Source organism: Pseudophryne corroboree, chromosome 10 (genome assembly GCF_028390025.1).
Source record: "Pseudophryne corroboree isolate aPseCor3 chromosome 10, aPseCor3.hap2, whole genome shotgun sequence".
Taxonomy (NCBI): domain Eukaryota; kingdom Metazoa; phylum Chordata; class Amphibia; order Anura; family Myobatrachidae; genus Pseudophryne; species Pseudophryne corroboree.
This window is the reverse complement of record NC_086453.1, coordinates 375,063,452-375,084,513: the sequence shown is the minus strand read 5'-3', so window position 1 is coordinate 375,084,513 and position 21,062 is coordinate 375,063,452. Positions and strand designations below refer to the sequence as shown.

The 21,062-nt window shown below is 47.5% G+C and overlaps 1 protein-coding gene across 1 annotated transcript in view; it reads right to left on the bottom strand.

Annotated features, from left to right (window-relative positions):
• Positions 1-2,773: 2,773 nt before the first annotated feature.
• Positions 2,774-21,062, bottom strand: part of CHEK1 (checkpoint kinase 1) — an 84,630-nt gene continuing 66,341 nt past the window's right edge. The window contains exons 10-13 of the mRNA XM_063943782.1: positions 7,198-7,381; positions 6,968-7,099; positions 4,911-5,012; positions 2,774-3,629 (exon numbers count right to left, since the gene is read on the bottom strand). Coding sequence (XP_063799852.1) covers positions 3,534-3,629; positions 4,911-5,012; positions 6,968-7,099; positions 7,198-7,381 — 514 coding nt within the window. The 3' untranslated portion in view covers positions 2,774-3,533. The remainder of the gene's footprint in view (positions 3,630-4,910; positions 5,013-6,967; positions 7,100-7,197; positions 7,382-21,062) is intronic.

Below are 21,062 nucleotides of genomic sequence, written 5' to 3'. Positions count from 1 at the left end.
GTTCCAGAATATTTATGTGTAGGGAAGTCTCCTGACTCTACCATAGTCCTTGGAAGTTTCTTCCCTGTGTGACTGCCCCCCAGCCTCGAAGGCTGGCATCCGTGGTCACCAGGACCCAGTCCTGTATGCCGAATCTGCGGCCCTCTAGCAGATGAGCACTCTGCAGTCACCACAACAGCGACACCATGGCCCTTGGAGACAGGGTTATCAGCCGATGCATCTGAAGATGCGACCCGGACCACTTGTCCAGCAGATCCCACTGGAAGATCCTTGCATGGAACCTGCTGAATGGAATTTCTTCGTAAGAAGCTACCATCTTTCCCAGGACTCGCGTGCATTGATGCACCGACACCTGTATTTGTTTTAGGAGGTCTCTGACTAGAGATGACAACTCCTTGGCCTTCTCCTCCGGGAGAAACACTTTTTTCTGTTCTGTGTCCAGAACCATACCCAGGAACAGTAGACGCGTCGTAGGAACCAGCTGCGACTTTGGAATATTCAGAATCCAGCCGTGCTGTTGTAGCACTTCCCGAGAAAGTGCTACTCCGACCAACAACTGCTCCCTGGACCTCGCCTTTATAAGGAGATCGTCCAAGTACGGGATAATTATAACTCCCTTTTTTCGAAGAAGTATCATCATTTCGGCCATTACCTTGGTAAAAACCCTCGGTGCCGGGGACAGACCAACGGCAACGTCTGGAATTGGTAATGACAGTCCTGTACCACAATTTTGAGGTACTCCTGGTGAGGAGGGTAAATGGGGACATGCAGGTAAGCATCCTTGATGTCCAGTGATACCATGTAATCCCCTTAGTCAAGGCTTGCAATAACCGCCCTGAGCGATTCCATTTTGAACTTGAACCTACGTATATAAGTGTTCAAGTATTTCAATTTTAGAATGGGTCTCACCGAACCGTCTGGTTTCGGTACCACAAACATTTTGGAATAGTAACCCCAGCCTTGTTGAAGGAGGGGTACCTTGATTATCACCTGCTGGAAGTACAGCTTGTGAATTGCCGCCAGTACTACCTCTCCTTTCTCCGAGGGCAGCAGGCAAGGCTGATTTGAGGTAACGGCGAGGGGGAGTCGCCTCGAACTCCAGCTTGTATCCCTGTGATACTACTTGCAGAACCCAGGGATCCACCTGTGAGCGAGCCCACTGGTCGCTGAAGTTCCCGAGACGCGCCCCCACCGCCCCTGGCTCCACCTGTGGAGCCTCAGCGTCATGCGGTGGACTCAGAGGAAGCGGGGGAAGATTTTTGATCCTGGGAACTGGCTGTCTGGTGCAGCTTTTTCCCTCTTCCCTTGTCTCTGTGCAGAAAGGAAGCGCCTTTGACCCGCTTGCTTTTCTGAAGCCGAAAGGACTGTACCTGATAATACGGTGCTTTCTTAGGCTGTGAGGAAACCGGAGGTAAAAAAATTTCTTCCCAGCTGTTGCTGTGGATACGAGGTCCCAGAGACCATCCCCAAACAATTCCGCACCCTTATAAGGCAGAATCTCAATGTGCCTTTTAAAGTTAGCATCACCTGTCCACTGCCATGTCCCTAATACCCTCCTGGCAGAATAGACATTGCATTAATTCTGGATGCCAGCCGGCAAATATCCCTCTGTGCATCCCTCATATATAAGACGACGTCTTTAATATGCTCTATGGTTATAGTATCCCTGTCCTGACAGGGTAACAGACCATGCTGCAGCAGCACTATCCATGCTGAGGCAATTGCAGGTCTCAGTATAGTACCTGAGTGTGTATATACAGACTTCAGGATATCCTCCTGCTTTTTATCAGCAGGCTCCCTCAAGTGGCCTTATCCTAAGACGGCAGTGCCACCTTTTTTGACAAGCGTGTGAGCGCCTTATCCACCCTAGGGGATATCTCCCAACGTGACCTATGCTCTGGCGGGAAAGGGTACGCCATCAGTAACTTTTTAGAAATTACCAGTTTCTTATCGGAGGAACCTAAATATATACTTTCTTTTCTAGGAGCTCAGGAGAGCCCCTAGTGTGCATCCAGCTCAGCCGGGCACAAGATTCTGAGGTCTGGAGGAGGGTCATAGAGGGAGGGGCCAGTGCACACCAGGTAGACCAAAAGCTTTCTTTAGTTGTGCCCAGTCTCCTGCGGAGCCGCTATTCCCCATGGTCCTTACGGAGTTCCCAGCATCCACTAGGACGTCAGAGAAACACAGAGGGAGTATGCCAGCTCACACCGCAGCGCCCATATATCCCACCAACGATATGTGTTGAAAAGCGCTGCTGTTAATTACATGTACAAGCACCAAATATCTGTGGACGTAACAGAAATTCCTCTGAATGAAGTAGGAGTATGGCGGTGAGGAATCTCCGTCTCCTGCTGCACTCCAGGGGCAACTGATGTAGTAAATAAAAGACACAGGACCCCGTGCCCGCCCCTGTGTACAGCATTTAAAAAACACCCAAAACTGGAGTCACTTGGTTTATTACCTTGCTTCCCGATGGTTTGTGTACTACTTCAATGGCGGTTGGACTGTGCAGGATCCGTTCTATGCATGCGCAGAACAGGCCCTATGTTATCTCTAGCAATGTCCCAAAGCCACATCATTAATAACCTGCTGCAACATTATTGAGAGAGAAGCGGAAGGCAGTGACCATTCTACAAAACGGAGACATGTTGCCCCCCATTTTGTAGGCATGCTTTGGGCAAGTAAGTGACCGTACCCTGCAAACCAGGACGCAATTCGTAACAATCAAAACAGAAATCAACAGAAATATTTTATGATTCAGTTTTTCAAAAAATTTTCACAAAAGTAATGCATTTATTTCCACATAAAAGCAACGTTACATCCTTTTAAACATTCACTTTTCTCTTGCGTACAATGATCGCTGCAGGGCACTGATTAGTTATTACCATTGATCTCTGTTTAACACTTCTGAAACCAACTTGCAGGAAACAGGTTTCACGTTAAGTAGCCATCCATATATAGCTATACATATTTATAGGGTCTCCCGTACCGGCAATGTTTGAAACACTCAACGTGGATATTAGTACATATCCGGAACAGCATCTCTGGATTCACGTTTATAACAAGAGGCCTATTCCCACTTGTCTTCATGTTTGCTCGTGGCCTGACTACCAGTTCATAGTCTGCACACATCCGTGACAATAATTTACACTAGTGAAAGTATCAGGGCAAATCTGTGCTCAGGACATTGAAGAAACGAGGAAAAAAAAAAAAAAAAAAAAAAAAAAAAAAAAAAAAAAAAAGTGTCACAGAAGAAAGCCAAAGCCACGTGTGCATTATTGCAGCAACGGGAAAACAGGTTATATCCCACGGTGAAAACGGCCACTTATAACATGTCCGGTACTTCAACACGAACAGGTCTCCTCCCTTCTCCAGAAACGCTCCAAGTCGTCCCGTCCTCTCACCATCACAGACCACGTTGCCAACTACAGAATCTAACAGTGCCACGTAAGATATCGGGAACTAGTTCGTATTTAAACCGTAACAGGTGCAATATCAGAGCGGCAAAATATCAAGGCCCATTTACCCTGTGATCAGGTGACAGAGACAACCCCTTTCTGAACTGCAACTATATCGCCCAACTTCTTCTTTATCTTGAGGAAATGACGCTTGAACTCCAGACCATCACCCTGGAAGCGAAAAACAAACACAGAGGTCAACGTGGACAGGCCAAAGCTTCATTCGTGACTCTACTACATCTAGCGTATAGACCAGTATCTGTATCTGCAGCAGAACACCGTGTTTAGTGATACAGTAAATGAGGATCCAAGCCAGATCTCTAGCCACCGGAACTTGAGGCTTAAGCTCGTGCTACAATTATTTAACATCTTGGGGGTATTCATTAATTCTTCCCCAGCATATCCAATTAGTTCACCCCCAAAAAAAGAAGCCTTTTCACCCGAAAGCACACAGGTTCAGTGAAACCTGCGTGTTTTTCCGTATAAATATCCTAGTTTCCGGGTGAAAATGGGGCTATTTTATGGGATTTTGAGTCGCCTGCCTGAGGCAGGTGAAACAAAATCCCTTATAAACAGTGACTCACGCTGGTTTATTGGGGCTAATTGAATAGCCCCGGCGAAACAATTATATGCGATCAATGATTTAATCAATGATTGAATACCCCCCACTGACCTAAAAAATAGTCATCTAAACCTCAGGAAGTCAATCTGATATTACAGTTTAATCGCTATGACTTAAGACAATGGGCCTAATTCAGATCGGATCACAGCAACAAATTTGTTTGCAAATGGGAAAAATCATGTGCACTGCAGGTGGGGCAGATATAACATGTGCAGAGAGAATGAGATTTGGATGGGTTATTTTTTTTATTTTTTTAGAGATGAGCGGGTTCGGTTTAACTTGGATTTACCCGAATCTCCTTATTGGCTATCGGACGTCACGTGTTTTGGATAACCAATAATAAAAATCCAGAAAAAAAGAAATGGCGATAATTCTGGCGTAAAGAACCGAGTAAATCTGAACCCGCTCATCTCTAGTTATTTTGTTTCTGTGCAGGGTAAATACTGTCTGCTTTATTTTTACACTGCAATTTAGATTTCCGTTTGAACACACCACACCCAAATCTAACTCTCTGCACGTTACATCTGCCCCACCTGCAGTGCACATGGTTTTGCCCATTTGCTAACAAATTTGATGCTGCGATCAGATCTGAATTAGGCCCAATGAACAGTCCTTTCTTAAGGTCATATAATGTATACTCTGTAAGTAAGCGGGATGTAAAACATGTCCGTTCCCGGATTAGATTTTATGGGAAGCAGCCAATGCAATCCAATGTGGCTGTAAGAGGCATCAGGATAAGAATGTAGGACTTGGAAATCTGCCTTTGTACTGCATGTGTGAAGCGTTGTTGGTTTCTCACAGGTAAATATTCAGATCACTTTGCCACGTACCTTGGAAAGGCGGAAATCCAATAAAATTTTCTCCTCCATTTCCACCAAATTGACCTTGAATATTAACTTGTTGTTTCTTCGGTCAGTGGTTGAAAGTGTCACCTGAATAGAAACCAGTCAGTCAGCGAGTATAGTAAAACCCAATACCACATACAGACATTCGCATGGCGAAAGGAGAAGATACTGTAAAATGAAGTAACAAACGTCTACAGTCACAGAACAAAGAATACACCAGCTCTACCGCACTTCATCCTCCTCCTTCTAATCAAAGCCAGGACTTGTATCCATAGATGCTACCGGATATATGCTTACCACCTCCCATCCTGTATACAGCAGGCACATTGTACACAAAGCTTTGTGTGCTCTCGCTTTTATCTAATTTAGTAACATCGGGACACTGTATTTTCCCTTACATCCCAGAAAGCTGGACAATAAGTTACCAATCGTAGTCCACATGGATCGTAAAGTATGAAAAAGTAAAAAAAAAAAAAATGAAAAAATTGTGAAAAACTCATGTCGACCTAGAGTCCCTGTCGACCCTACTTACTGTCGACCAATAGTGGTCGTCCTAGAGACCGGATCCCAATGTACACACGGTAATGGTTATAGTCGCTTTACGTCACACAGCAAACTCCCCGTCTGTACATCACAAGTACTTTTGTTTAGTGCTCTGTTAATAACTGATGCAACATCCATTTGTTAAAAACAAAGACTTTAGATTAAACAGAAATGGATTCCCAGCAGTATTAATGTAGCACAAATAACCATTATATTAAAACCAGAGAAAGACCCAGGACAGGTCCAGTTTTATTATCCTATATTATTCCGTAGCTAGGATTGCAAGCCATGTTCCTGTTTTATTACATCCCACCCAAAGTGGCTTTACTAAAGGACAGGCTCTTTGCATAATATTATATAGTTATTCACGTTTTTAATGGGTACTAAACATCCACAGCTTAGATGCAGACAAAACATTTACATTCTCAGATTGTCACCTGTTTAGGTGAATTCATAATACTCCTGGGTGTCTCTCTGACCATTAATAAATATGTATAATCAAACATTTTGCACAAGACAGTTGTGCCCTCTATACTGGAACTCTTTAATATGTAACATTAGAGCCATGTAGACAAATAAACAGGGGCATCTCTAGAGAGGAGGGGACCCATGTGCAGACTCCGTGTGTGTATCCGTCGCGCCGCTGCTAGCGCTCTGAGCGCTGTAGATTCTGGCACTGTGCCAGAGTCTCTAGTGGTCAGTGCGCTAGCAGCGGCGTGACGGCTACGGGAGAGGAGGGGGCCCACACACGGTCAGTGATGGACTCCGGAAAGGTAAGTATAGGAGAAATGGGTGCAGTGTGTGTGGTGGGGCCCCCGGGGCACTCAGGGGCCTTTGTGCACCGCACACACTGCACCCATTATAGAAACGCCAATCCAAATAAAGGTATAAAAATAGGAAACGGACCGTAAAGTTCCTGCAATTTGCAGATGAGCTTTCCCTGACTATTCTGACTTAATAGAACAGTCTGATTATCTATATGTCCTTCATCTAGGTAGTTATACTCTATTATTCTAGGAACTTTCTGAAGAGAACGGTTTATGCTCTATACAAAATTCTGTAAGGGTAGGGCCACACACAACGGCCAAGCAGGCCCCGCTGGCCGGAGGAAGATTGCACATGGGTGCCTATGCAGGCGCCAACACATATGCGGCAGTCCCGCCGCCGGATCCAACCGGATGACAGGACAGCGGGATTTCAATGTATGCGTTGACACAGTGCCGCACTGTATTCTATTGAAATCCCGTGTGTCACTGGCCGGATCCTGTTCTGCGGCATTCCGCAGAACAGGAAACGGGTGCACACAAAACCCACCTCCCGGCCAAGCAAGTCTCATTCAGCAGGACCCGCTTGGCCGCTATCTGTGGCCCTAGCCTAAGTTTTGTACCCTGGCTTGTTTGGGATTTTGTAGTTATTCACTTTTTTCTTAACAGTCTTCTAATAAGAGCTGCGCGTAGACTAAGATGCCCAGACAGGTAGAGAAGGGCTGTTCTACGCACCTGGTTGGCACAGCATTTCTTCCATACGTAGCCCATCGCTTCACACGTTTCCTTCAGACTGCTATAGGAGCTCTCCGCATCCACTTTTGTGAAAAACCGGGTCATCCGCTTAACTAAACGCTGCCACGGGTTCTGTGGGGAGAGAGTTCAGTGGTTGTGTGTGAGCAACAATAATCAAGGACGTTTTGAAGAAAATAGCAGCTAAAGTATTTAGATTTGTCTTTCTATACCTGGGAGGAGCCTGGAGTCCCCATTAACTGGCTGCTCAGAAGCATGTTCTCAGGGCAGGCCGGCTGTGAGAAGCTGATGCCTTTACCCTGCACCAGTTTGTCTATGTGAGACGGGCTGCTGTCCCAGGCAGTAAGGGTGGTGCGCGGTTCGGGCTGTGTACTGGAATAGGTCCTCAACTCTTCACTGCAAAGTAAGATAGTGTTAGCTGTACGTCTATAAATAACGGGTTGCATAAACATGGAGAGAGCATATGAAATGAGCAATTCAGTCAATATGGGAAACAGAAAAGGAGGATTTTGGTACTTACCGATAAATCCATTTCTCTTAATCCTCTAGGGGACACTGGAGGTTCCTTAGACATTAGGGGTGTGAAGCTTGCAACCGGAGGTGTGGCACAATCTAAAATTAGAATTGTCTGCACAGCCGGCTCCTCCCCCTTAACATCCCTCCTCCCTCAGTTTTGAAAATTTGACTGAGAGAATAGGACATGATACTATAGCACCGGGCGAGGAACCGAACCGTACAACATATCAAACAGCACCCAAGAACTTCTTCAACTGAAAAACTAACATTGTTCGTACGAACTGTTTGAACAAGAACCATAAACACAGCAGGAATGACAGCACCGAGGCGGGCGTCCAGTGTCCCATAGAGGATTCAGAGAAATGGAGTTATCGGTAAGTACCAAAATTCTCTTTTCTCTTTCATCCACTAGGGGACACTGGAGGTTCCTTAGACATTAGGGGACGTCCCAAAGTTATCTCCCAGGGAGGGAGTGCTGTCTGCCGCCTGCAAAACCAAACGTCAGAACTTAGACTCTTCAGACGCAAAGGTATCAAACTTGTAAAATTTCACAAACGTGTGGGCTAAGGACCACGTCGCCGCTCTACAAAGTTGAGCAGTGGAACACCTGTGGCAGCCGCCCAGGAGGCACCCACTGATCGGGTGGTATGATCACCCGTCTGTACCGGAACCTGTTTACCACAGGAAACATAAGCTTGCCGAATGGCAAGTCTAATCCCCTGAGACAGACTGCTTAGAAGCCGGCCAACCCTTCTTTGTACACCCTAAAGGACAAATAAATGGTCCGACTTCCGAAAGGACGACGTAACGTGTACGTACACCCGCAACGCTCGGACAACATCCAAGGATACATCCCCATCTGCCAGACACTGGAAAGATGGGACCACCATCGGCTGGTTTACATGAAACCCCGAAACAACTTTAGGAAGGAAATCCGCTCTTGTACAGAGTTCCGCCCGATCCTTATGAAAAATCAAAAAAGGACTCTTACCCGAAAAGGCTCCTAACTCAGAAACCCGCCTAGTCGAAGCCAAGGCCAGCAACAACGTTACCTTCCAAGAGAGATGTTTCAGGTCTGTTCTCGGTAACGGCTCAGAGTGGCGATTTCAATAAAAATCTAATACCAAATTTAAATCCCATGGTGTAGTGGGAGGACGAAAAGGGGCTGTATCCTCAGAACCCCCTGTAAAAAGGTTTGAACCTCTGGCAAGGATGTCAACCGCTGTTGAAAAAAAAAGATGGAAAGAGCCGACACTTGAACCTTCAGAGATCCCAGCCGCAGACCTAACTCTAGGCCGGCCTGAAGGAAAAGTAAAAGTCTAGATAAGTGGAAGGTCGCCGAATTCCATCCACGTTCCTGACACCAGTCTATGCACCTCTTCCAAATTCTGTAGTAATGCATGACTGTGACCGCATGACTGTGACCGGTTTTCGAGCCGCAATCATCGTAGGAATAGCCGTTCTAGGTATCCCTCTGTTCCTTAAGATCCGGGTTTCAATAGCCACGCCGTTAAACGCAGCCTGTTCATGTCCGGATGGTGAAACGGCCTTGAGATAGCAGGTCCTCTCTCTGAGGTAACCGCCCAGGGTCGTCCGCTAGCAATCCTTGTAGATCCGAGTACCAACTCCTGCGTGGCCAATCTGGTGCGATTAGAATCGCGCACACTCGTTCTCGTTTCAACGTCTTCAGAACCCTGGGTATGAGTGAGAACGGTGGAAAGATGTAAACCTTTTCGTAACCCCAAGGAAGTGTTAATGCGTCCACTCCTTCTGCTGCCGGATCCCTTGTTCTGGACACACATCTGGGCAGCTGGTGGTTCTGCCGAGACGCCATTAGGTCTACTTGAGAAAGACCCCATCTCCTCACCGCCATGTCGAAAATCCGTGGATGCAGGCACCACTCTCCTGGGTGCATGTCCTGGCGACTGAGATAATCTGCTGCCCAGTTCTCCACACCTGGAATGAACACTGCCGAGAGGATGACGTTTCGCCTTTCCGCCCACAACAATATCCTTGTGGCTTCTCGTAATGCCATTCTGCTCCTTGTTCTTCCATGACGGTTTATGTAAGCCGTCGTTGTGACATTTCGAGAATGTTGATGGGCAATTAGCTCTCCTGTAACGTCCATCGTCCCTAAAAAAACGGATGGTCCTGGAAGACGGCACCCCAACCTCTGAGACTAGCGTCCGTTGTCAGGATCCTCCAATTCCATATTCCGAATCTCTTCCCTGCTGCGAGATTCTTGTGTAACGACCTCCATATCAAGGAGACTCGTACGTGCGGTTGAAGTCGGATTCTCCGAAGAAGAAGCCAGTGCGAACCCGCTCCCTGAGCAATGAGGTTCATCTGAAATGGTCGGGAATGAAGTCTGCCGTACTGAAGAGCTTCGAACGACGCCACCATCTTCCCGAGAAGTTGCACACAGAGGTGCAGGGAAACCGTCGTTGTCCGTAGTACCTGAGCCACCAACTTTTGTATGTCCTGGATCTTGGACTCTGGCAGGAAAATTTTCAATTTCACCCTGTCCAAGATAAGACCTAGGAACTGAATCCGCTGAGTTGGAATAAGGTTGGATTTCTGGAAATTCACTATCCACCCGTGTTGAACGAGAATTCGGTGAGATGTCTGAGCATCTTTTATCAGCTTCTCCTGTGAGGAGGCCTTGATCAGAAGATCGTCAAGGTAGGGTATTATTGTGACCCCTACAAGTCTTAATCCTGCAACCATTACCGACATGATCTTTGTGAAGATCCCTGGCGCAGTCGATAAACCGATCGGTAAGGCTCTGAACTAGTAATGATCCTTCACCAGCGCAAACCGTAGGTAAGCTTGGTGGGGAGCCCAAATCGGGATATGCAGGTATGCATCCTTTATGTCCATGGATACCATGAACTCGCCCTGTTCCAAACCTGCAATGACCGATTGGATTGATTCCATTTTGAATTTGTAAACCTGTAGAAACTGGTTTAAAGCATTTAGATCGAGTATCGGCCTGATCGTCCAGTCTGGTTTTGGCACGACAAAAAGATTGGAATAAAAGCCCGTCCCTCTCTGAGAGAGAAACTGCAGTATGCCTTGAGAAAGATACTGCTAAGTATTGAAACGCGTTGGCTGACCTGTGTGGACGTTTTTGGGGAGCCTGGGAAGGATCCATAGACGGACGTTTAAGGTGCTGGGGACGCCTGGTTTATGTTTACATCTGCCTTACATTTGTTCCTATATGGTGAGAGTCCATTCACTCCTCTGTTTTTAATATTTTTAAACAGTATTACACTATACTTGTTTTTATTTTTATGACATCCTTCTAACGTGGAGACGTGTACGGGAACAAGTGGAAATCCTGTGATAAGATTTATCTTCCCCTGTATATGCGTCATTTGTCTACAAAGGGTAGACTTCACAAATGGTGAGAGTCCATTTATTCCCTCTATTTTTTAAGAAATAGATTTTAAACAGTATCACACTATATCTATTTTCATCTTGTGTATGACAATCAAATATTGTGGAGACGGGTGCCAGAAGAGGTGTGAATTCTGTGAAGAGATCCATCCTTCTCTGTAAATGTGTCATTTGTCTACAAAGGGTAGACTTAATTCATGGTACGGATCCCATTTGTAGTTCTATAAAAGAATTGGTGGATGTAACGGAGTTACACTATTGTGTGTTTCTTTTAAAATTTGTTGCATGTTGGAAGAAGATCAGGAACACAATCTGGGTCCGGAATATACAATTCATTTGTAAAATTGTGGGGCGCCCAAGGACGGTTTGATGATATCATTTTTTTACTGTTTCTGTATGTTTGGATGTGAGGTGACATCTTGTCTATCGTTAAATAGTCCAAGAGGGCTGCCTATTAGCGCATGTGGGTATCTTCATCATATAAAAAAGATTATCCTGCAGTAATAACCTCTGACCGCAGCAATTTTTGAATTAAAGTCAGTAGTGCATTCGCCTTCAGAGGGCACAGAGTCAAACCAGTTGTAAAAAACTGACTGTGCGGTCTCTGTTGAAATTCCATCCTGTACCCTTGTGAGATTATGTGGTTTAACCAAAGTTCCGTGGAGTTTGTGGCCCAGTTGTCCTGAAAACCTTCCAGCCGTGCGCCCACCAGGGGGGACCCCAGGTGAGCTGGGGGACCGTCATGTCACGGTCTTGTCAGCAGGTTGATCCTGCTTTCTGGTTGTCGCCTGTGAGCGGCCTCTACCTCTGCCCCCACGTGCCGGCGTACCGAAACCTCTGCCTCGGGCCCGAAAGGACTGAGATCTAAACGAATTAAACCTTGGACCCGAATAACCTCTCTTAACCTGTGGAGTGGTTCTCGTATAAGGATTGGGAAGGAATGTGGACTTCCCTGCCGTGGCCTTCCATTTGTCCAAGTCTGGATTAAAAAGCATTCCACCCCCAAAGGGAATGGCTTCCACTGCCTTCTTGGTGTCAGAGTCTCCCTGCCATTCTCTGAGCCATAAAATCCGTCTAGCAGATATGGTGGATGCTGAGATGCGCAATGCAATCCTGCTAGTATCCTTTGAGGCCTGACACAAGTATGAAGCAGACTCTCTAATGTGTTCAGCTAGCTGGGTAATCTCTTCCAAGCTATTTTTCTCCTCAATAGCCTGTATAATACGGCTGGCCCATGCTCCCATGGCCTTGTTAACCCAAGCACAGATGAGCGTAGGTCTCTGTGCTGCACCTGCTGCTACAAAAATCGACTTTAAAGCTGTGTCAACCTTTCGGTCTGAAGCATCCTTTAAAGTCGTTACATTAGGTATCGGTAAGATTGTCTTTTTTGACAATCTTCCTAAGGATGCATCAACTGCCGGCAGAGTCTCCCATTTATCCATTACACCTTTAGGTAAAGGGTAAGTCACTTGAAACCGTTTCGGAAATTGAAAACGTTTATCTGGTTGTTTGCAAGCCTCCTCCATCTGAACTTGGGAGAGATTTAGGAATAGGAAAGACTGCTGAACGCGGTTTTTGGGATTCGAACAATTCGAATTCCTCAGGCTCCTTTACCTCTTCTGCCTTAAAGTTTAGGATCTCTTTCACCGCGTCAATCAATGAATCAAGACCTGAGATCGCCGTGTCCTCTTCCGGAGAATCGGCGTCCAGATAAGATTCAATCAACTCACCTTCCTCCATATCCATAATAAGACCCTCCTCCACCTCTGATACTTTTACAACAGGAAGGGGTCTTTTGACTGCCTTGCGCACCTTCGCTTCTGCTTGTGCGGGCGGCGTTAACTTGATGAGAAATAGTTCCATCGTCTTTGAGAATACCGCAGCCCACTTCGATTGCTGCTTGCGTGATTCCGCCATTTCCTTGGAGATTCTTTCTGCAAGGGTATCTTCCCATGACCTAGACGGAGCACTGCTCCCAGGTGGAGCGTCCTTGTCTAAAGCAGGAGTTGCACACCCCGGAGCTGCCAACTTGCGTGCTCTTTACGCTTCGTACAAACATAATAGGTCTTAGAGGTGTTTGAACCCCTTGCCGGGGTATAACGCAGCGCTTTCACCCTTTAAACTAGGAAGAGAAAGACTGTAATAAGTGACGGAAGCGAAGGTAATGGATCCGGCTGGAAAAACGTTTCTTTCCTTTCTTTATGTAGAAAGGGAAGAGGGCAAAAATAAATAATTAAATAATAGCAAAAAATAAAATAAAAAAATTATTAAACACCAGCTGGTTTGCAACCCTCACAGACCCAACTATAAGTCAGCTGAGATGGTAGGGTTGTCCACGTGCTTCCCAGTATTTTCTTCAGGATCTTTTGTAAAGACTTCCCTTGAAAATATAAATAGTAAACAAGAATTATACGTCAGGAGATCCTCATCTATATATAATTCTATTCTATCTAAAGTTTCACCAGCAGAGGGAGCTGTAACCATATATTTCCTTTGTGTTTCTCTCATAGGATAACATAAGAGGGGGAGGGCTCAGATTGGCACCCAGATGGAAAAAAAAAAAATAAGATTTTACTTACCGATAAATCTATTTCTCGTAGTCCGTAGTGGATGCTGGGGACTCCGTCAGGACCATGGGGATTAGCGGCTCCGCAGGAGACAGGGCACAAAAATAAAGCTTTAGGATCAGGTGGTGTGTACTGGCTCCTCCCCCTATGACCCTCCTCCAAGCCTCAGTTAGGATACTGTGCCCGGACGAGCGTACACAATAAGGAAGGATATTGAATCCCGGGTAAGACTCATACCAGCCACACCAATCACACCGTATAACTTGTGATCTGAACCCAGTTAACAGTATGACTAACGTAGGAGCCTCTGAACAGACGGCTCACAACAATAACAACCCGAATTTGTTTGTATCAATAACTATGTACAAGTATTGCAGACAATCCGCACTTGGGATGGGCGCCCAGCATCCACTACGGACTACGAGAAATAGATTTATCGGTAAGTAAAATCTTATTTTCTCTGACGTCCTAAGTGGATGCTGGGGACTCCGTCAGGACCATGGGGATTATACCAAAGCTCCCAAACGGGCGGGAGAGTGCGGATGACTCTGCAGCACCGAGTGAGAGAACTCCAGGTCCTCCTCAGCCAGGGTGTGCCCCTGACCAAGTAGCAGCTCGGCAAAGTTGTAAAGCCGAGACCCCTCGGGCAGTCGCCCAAGATGAGCCCACCTTCCTTGTGGAATGGGCATTTATATATTTTGGCTGTGGCAGTCCTGCCACAGAATGTGCAAGCTGAATTGTACTACACATTCAACTAGCAATCGTCTGCTTAGAAGCAAGAGCACCCAGTTTTTTGGGTGCATACAGGATAACAGCAAGTCAGTTTTCCTGACTCCAGCCGTCCTGGAAATCTATATTTTCAGGGCCCTGACAACATCTAGCAACTTGGAGTCCTCCAAGTCTCTAGTAGCCGCAGGTACCACAATAAGCTGGTTCAGATGAAACGCTGACACCAACTTAGGGAGAAACTGGGGACGAGTCCGCAGCTCTGCCCTGTCCGAATGGACAATTAGATATGGGCTTTTGTGAGACAAAGCCGCCAATTCTGACACTCGCCTGGCCGAGGCCAGGGCCAACATCATGGTCACTTTCCATGTGAGATATTTCAAATCCACAGATTTGAGCGGTTTAAACCAACGTGATTTGAGGAATCCCAGGACTACGTTGAGATCCCACAGTGCCACTGGAGGCACAAAAGGGGGTTGTATATGTAGTACTCCCTTGACAAACTTCTGGACTTCAGGAACTGAAGCCAATTCTTTCTGGAAGAAAATCGACAGGGCCGAAATTTGAACCTTAATGGACCCCAATTTGAGGCCCATAGACACTCCTGTTTGCAGGAAATGCAGGAATCGACCGAGTTGAAATTTCTTCGTGGGGCCTTCCTGGCCTCACACCACGCAACATATTTTCGCCACATGTGGTGATAATGTTGTGCGGTCACCTCCTTCCTGGCTTTGACCAGGGTAGGAATGACCTCTTCCGGAATGCCTTTTTCCCTTAGGATCCGGCGTTCAACCGCCATGCCGTCAAACGCAGCCGCGGTAAGTCTTGGAACAGACATGGTACTTGCTGAAACAAGTCCCTTCTTATCGGCAGAGGCCCTGAGTCCTCTGTGAGCATCTCTTGAAGTTCCGGGTACCAAGTCCTTCTTGGCCCATCCGGAGCCACGAGTATAGTTCTTACTCCTCTACGTCTTATAATTCTCAGTACCTTTGGTATGAGAAGCAGAGGAGGGAACACATACACCGACTGGTACACCCCTGGTGTTACCAGAACGTCCACAGCTATTGCCTGAGGGTTTCTTGACCTGGCGCAATACCTGTCCAGTTTTTTGTTCAGGCGGGACGCCATCATGTCCACCTTTGGTCTTTCCCAACGGTGCACAATCATGTGGAAAAAACTTCTCGATGAAGTCCCCACTCTCCCGGGTGGAGGTCGTGCTGAGGAAGTCTGCTTCCCAGTTGTCCACTCCCGGAATGAAAACTGCTGACAGTGCTATCACATGATTTTCCGCCCAGCGAATAATCCTTGCAGTTTCTGCCATTGTCCTCCTGCTTCTTGTGCCGCCCTGTCTGTTTACGTGGGCGACTGCCGTGATGTTGTCCCACTGGATCAATACCGGCTGACCTTGAAGCAGAGGTCTTGCCAAGCTTATAGCATTGTAAATTGCTCTTAGCTCCAGTATATTTATGCGGAGAGAAGTCCCCAGACTTGATCACACTCCCTGGAAATTTTTTCCCTGTGTGACTGCTCCCCAGCCTTTCAAACTGGAATCCGTGGTCACCAGGACCCAGTCCTGAATGCATAACTGTGGCCCTTTAGTAGATGAGCACTCTGCAGCCACCACAGAAGAGACACCCTTGTCCTTGGAGACAGGGTTATCCGCTGATGCATCTGAAGATGCGATCCGGACCATTTGTCCAGCAGATTCCACTGAAAAGTTCTTGCGTGAAATCTGCCGAATGGAATCGCTTCGTAAGAAGCCACCATTTTTCCCAGGACCCTTGTGCAATGATGCACTGACACTTTTCCTGGTTTTTGGAGGTTCCTGACTAGCTCGGATAACTCCCTGGCTTTCTCCTCCGGGAGAAACACCTTTTTCTGGACTGTGTCCAGAATCATCCCTAGGGACAGCAGACGTGTCGTCGGAGACAGCTGCGATTTTGGAATATTTAGAATCCACCCGTGCTGTCGTAGAACTACTTGAGATAGTGCTACTCAGACCTCCAACTGTTCTCTGGACCTTGCCCTTATCAGGAGATCGTCCAAGTAAGGGATAATTAAGACGCCTTTTCTTTGAAGAAGAATCATCATTTCGGCCATTACCTTGGTAAAGACCCGGGGTGCCGTGGACAATCCAAACGGCAGCGTCTAAAACTGATAGTGACAGTTTTGTACCACGAACCTGAGGTACCCTTTGTGAGAAGGGCAAATTTGGACATGGAGGTAAGCATCCTTGATGTCCAGGGACACCATATAGTCCCCTTCTTCCTGGTTCGCTATCACTGCTCTGAGTGACTCCATTTAGAATAGGTCTCACCGAGCCGTCTGGCTTCAGTACCACAATATAGTGTGGAATAATACCCCTTTACTTGTTGTAGGAGGGGTACTTTGATTATCACCTGCTGGGAATACAGCTTGTGAATTGTTTCCAATACTGCCTCCCTGTCGGAGGTAGACGTTGGTAAAGCAAACTTCAGGAACCTGCGAGGGGGAGACGTCTCGAATTTCCAATCTGTACCCCTGGGATACTACTTGTAGGATCCAGGGGTCCACTTGCGAGTGAGCCCACTGCGTGCTGAAACTCTTGAGACGACCCCCCACCGCACCTGTTTTTACGGCCCCAGCGTCATGCTGAGGACTTGGCAGAAGCGGTGGAAGGCTTCTGTTCCTGGGAATGGGCTGCCTGCTGCAGTCTTCTTCCCTTACCTCTATCCCTGGGCAGATATTATGGGGACTAAAGGACTGAGGCTGAAAAGACTATGTCTTTTTCTGCTGAGATGTGACTTGGGGTAAAAAAGGTGGATTTTCTAGCTGTTGCCGTGGCCACCAGGTCCGATGGACCGACCCCAAATAACTCCTCCCCTTTATACGGCAATACTTCCATGTGCCGTTTGGAATCTGCATCACCTGACCACTGTCGTGTCCATAAACATCGTCTGGCAGATATGGACATCGCACTTACTCTTGATGCCAGAGTTTCGCATATATAGAAATGCATCTTTTAAATGCTCTATAGTCAATAAAATACTGTCCCTGTCAAGGGTATCAATATTTCCAGTGAGGGAATCCGACCAAGCCACCCCAGCGCTGCCCATCCAGGCTGAGGCGATCGCTGGTCGCAGTATAACACCAGTATGTGTGTATATACTTTTTAGGATATTTTCCAACCTCCGATCAGTTGGCTCCTTGAGGGCGTCCGTATCTGGAGACGGTAACGCCACTTGTTTTTATAAGCGTGTGAGCGCCTTATCCACCCTAAGGTGTGTTTCCCAACGCGCCATAACTTCTGGCGGGAAAGGGTATACCGCCAATAATTTTCTATCGGGGGAAACCCACGCATCATCACACACTTCATTTAATTTATCGGATTCAGGAAAAACCACATGTAGTTTTTTCACACTCCACATAATACCCTTTTTTGTGGTACTTGTAGTATCAGAAATATGTAACATCTCCTTCATTGCCCTTAACAAGTAACGTGTGGCCCTAAAGGAAAATATGTTTGTTTCTTCACCGTCGACACTGGAGTCAGTGTCCGTGTCTGTGTCGACCGACTGAGGTAAAAAGGACGTTTTAACGCCCCTGACGGTGTTTTAGACGCCTGGACAGGTACTAATTGGTTTGCCGGCCGTCTCATGTAGTCAACCGACCTTGCAGCGTGTTGACATTATCACGTAATTCCTTAAATAAGCCATCCATTCCGGTGTCGACTCCCTAGAGAGTGACATCACCATTACCAGCAATTGCTCCGCCTCCTCAGCAACATCGTCCTCATACATGTCGACACACAAGTACCGACACACAGCACACACACAGGGAATGCTCTGATAGAGGACAGGACCCCACTAGCCCTTTGGGGAGACAGAGGGAGAGTTTGCCAGCACACACCAAAAACGCTATATTATACAGGGACAACCTTTATATAAGTGTTTTTCCCTTATAGCATTTTAATATATATATACATATCGCCAAATAAGTGCCCCCCCTCTCTGTTTTAACCCTGTTTCTGTAGTGCAGTGCAGGGGAGAGCCTGGGAGCCTTCCCTCCAGCATTTCTGTGAGGGAAAATGGCGCTGTGTGCTGAGGAGAATAGGCCCCGCCCCCTTTTCGGCGGGCTTCTTCTCCCGTTTTTCTGAGACCTGGCAGGGGTTAAATACATCCATATAGCCTCCAGGGGCTATATGTGATGTATTTTTAGCCAGAATAAGGTATTATACATTGCTGCCCAGGGCGCCCCCAGCAACGCCCTGCACCCTCCGTGACCGTTGGTGTGAAGTGTGTGACAACAATGGCGCACAGCTGCAGTGCTGTGCGCTACCTTCATGAAGACTGAAAAGCCTTCTGCCGCCGGTTTCTGGACCTTCAATCTTCAGCATCTGCAAGGGGGGTCGGCGGCGCGGCTCCGGGACGAACCCCAGGGTGAGACCTGTGTTCCGACTCCCTCTGGAGCTAATGGTGTCCAGTAGCCTAAGAAGCCAATCCATCCTGCACGCAGGTGAGTTGAACTTCTCTCCCCTAAGTCCCTCGATGCAGTGAGCCCGTTGCCAGCAGGACTCACTGAAAATAAGAAACCTAAAAACTTTTTCTAAGCAGCTCCTTAAGAGAGCCACCTAGATTGCACCCTGCTCGGACGGGCACAAAAACCTAACTGAGGCTTGGAGGAGGGTCATAGGGGGAGGAGCCAGTACACAGCACCTGATCCTAAAGCTTTAGTTTTGTGCCCTGTCTCCTGCGGAGCCGCTAATCCCCATGGTCCTGACGGAGTCCCCAGCATCCACTTAGGACGTCAGAGAAATATACGATGGCCACTGAAATGTCATTATCATACTATCTAAGTATTACTTAAACAATCCAATTCCCTTAGAGCAGAGGTTCTTAAACTCGGTCCTCGAGAGCCCACACAGTGCATGTTTTGCAGGTAACCCAGCAGGTGCACAGGTGTATTAATTACTCACTGACACATTTTAAAAAGTCCACAGGTGGAGCTAAATTATTTCACTTGCGATTCTGTGAGGAGACCTGCAAAACATGCACTGTGTGGGCCCCCGAGGACCGAGTTTGAGAACCTCTGCCTTAGAGCTTCTCTACACACTGGAAGCTCGTCTGAACATTTTAACTAACTCCCCTGCTATACACGCGGCTGAGGCATCTCCTCAGCCGTGCTGTAACTATCTCACTGCGGTATCTTCCATCGCGCGCGCTCCGGGACCGCTCTCCCCCGGTCCCACAGCGGCGCGTCATACCATGCTGCGCTGAGAGCTGTCCTCCACACTGCGCCTGTAGCCTCAACCGCACTGATTTCAAAAGCAGCGTCTTAACCCCACCGGCGCGCGCGCTACGGGACCACTCTTACCCGGTCCCCCAGCGGCGCCTTCCATCATCCGCTCAGTCTTCACTCTCTCTCCGCCTGCGCGCGCTCCGGGACCCTGCTCATCCGGTCCCACCGCGGCGCGTCTTCGGCTGACAGCACCGGAGACTGGTAAAACTGAGTCGCGGGGAGGTTGGGGAAAGGGGAGGAGGATGGGGTCTTTGGGAGCAGAGTGCAGCAGAGCTTTAACTATGCTATCCTACACTAGGGCCCTCTTACTACAACCAGTACTCACTGTACCAGAGGATCTCCTGTTGAGAGATGCAGGTCCCTTCAAAAGGGATCTTTGTCTCTCAGAATACAATGGTCTTTGTCACCCTTTTCATTAGGGTGACGCAGCCAATACTCCAAAGTTTCTTATTAGTCTTAGTCAGGAGCTTAGTGCTCCACGTGCTGTACCTCCAGCACAATTTTCAAAACTGAGGGAGGAGGGATGTGAAGGGGGAGGAGCCGGCTGTGCAGACAATTCTAATTTTAGATTGTGCCACACCTCCGGTTGCAAGCTTCACACCCCTAATGTCTAAGGAACCTCCAGAGTCCCCTAGAGGATGAAAGAGAAATGTGAATTTTTTAGCTACAGTTTAACCCCTTTCTCTGAGGCCTAGGGGCTATAGAGCCACTCTAGAGTCCCATGAGAGACGTGAAGGGGAAAGGACAGAAATACACGGCACGTTCCTTTCAAAAGTGAGCAGTGCCAGCTACTGTGGAGACAATCGAACAACATATTGGATTGCCTCCAGATGAAAAAATAAGATTTTACTCACCGGTTAATCTATTTCTCGTAATCCGTAGTGGATGCTGGGACTCCGTAAGGACCATGGGGAATAGCGGCTCCGCAGGAGACTGGGCACAACTAAAAGAAAGCTTTTGGTCTATCTGGTGTGCACTGGCTCCTCCCTCTATGACCCTCCTCCAGACCTCAGTTAGGATACTGTGCCCGGGTCGAGCTGACACAATAAGGAAGGATTTTGAATCCCGGGTAAGACTCATACCAGCCACACCGTATAACTCGTGATACTATACCCAGTTAACAGTATGAACAATAACTGAGCCTCTCAACAGATGGCTCAACAATAACCCTTTAGTTAAACAATAACTATATACAAGTATTGCAGACAATCCGCACTTGGGATGGGCGCCCAGCATCCACTACGGACTACGAGAAATAGATTTACCGGTGAGTAAAATCTTATTTTCTCTGACGTCCTAAGTGGATGCTGGGACTCCGTAAGGACCATGGGGATTATACCAAAGCTCCCAAACGGGCGGGAGAGTGCGGATGACTCTGCAGCACCGAATGGGCAAACTCTAGGTCCTCCTCAGCCAGGGTGTCAAACTTGTAGAATTTAGCAAATGTGTTTGACCCCGACCAAGTAGCTGCTCGGCAAAGTTGTAGAGCAGAGACCCCCCTCGGGCAGCCGCCCAAGAAGAGCCCACCTTCCTCGAGGAATGGGCTTTCACTGATTTAGGATGCGGCAGTCCAGCCGCAGAATGTGCAAGCT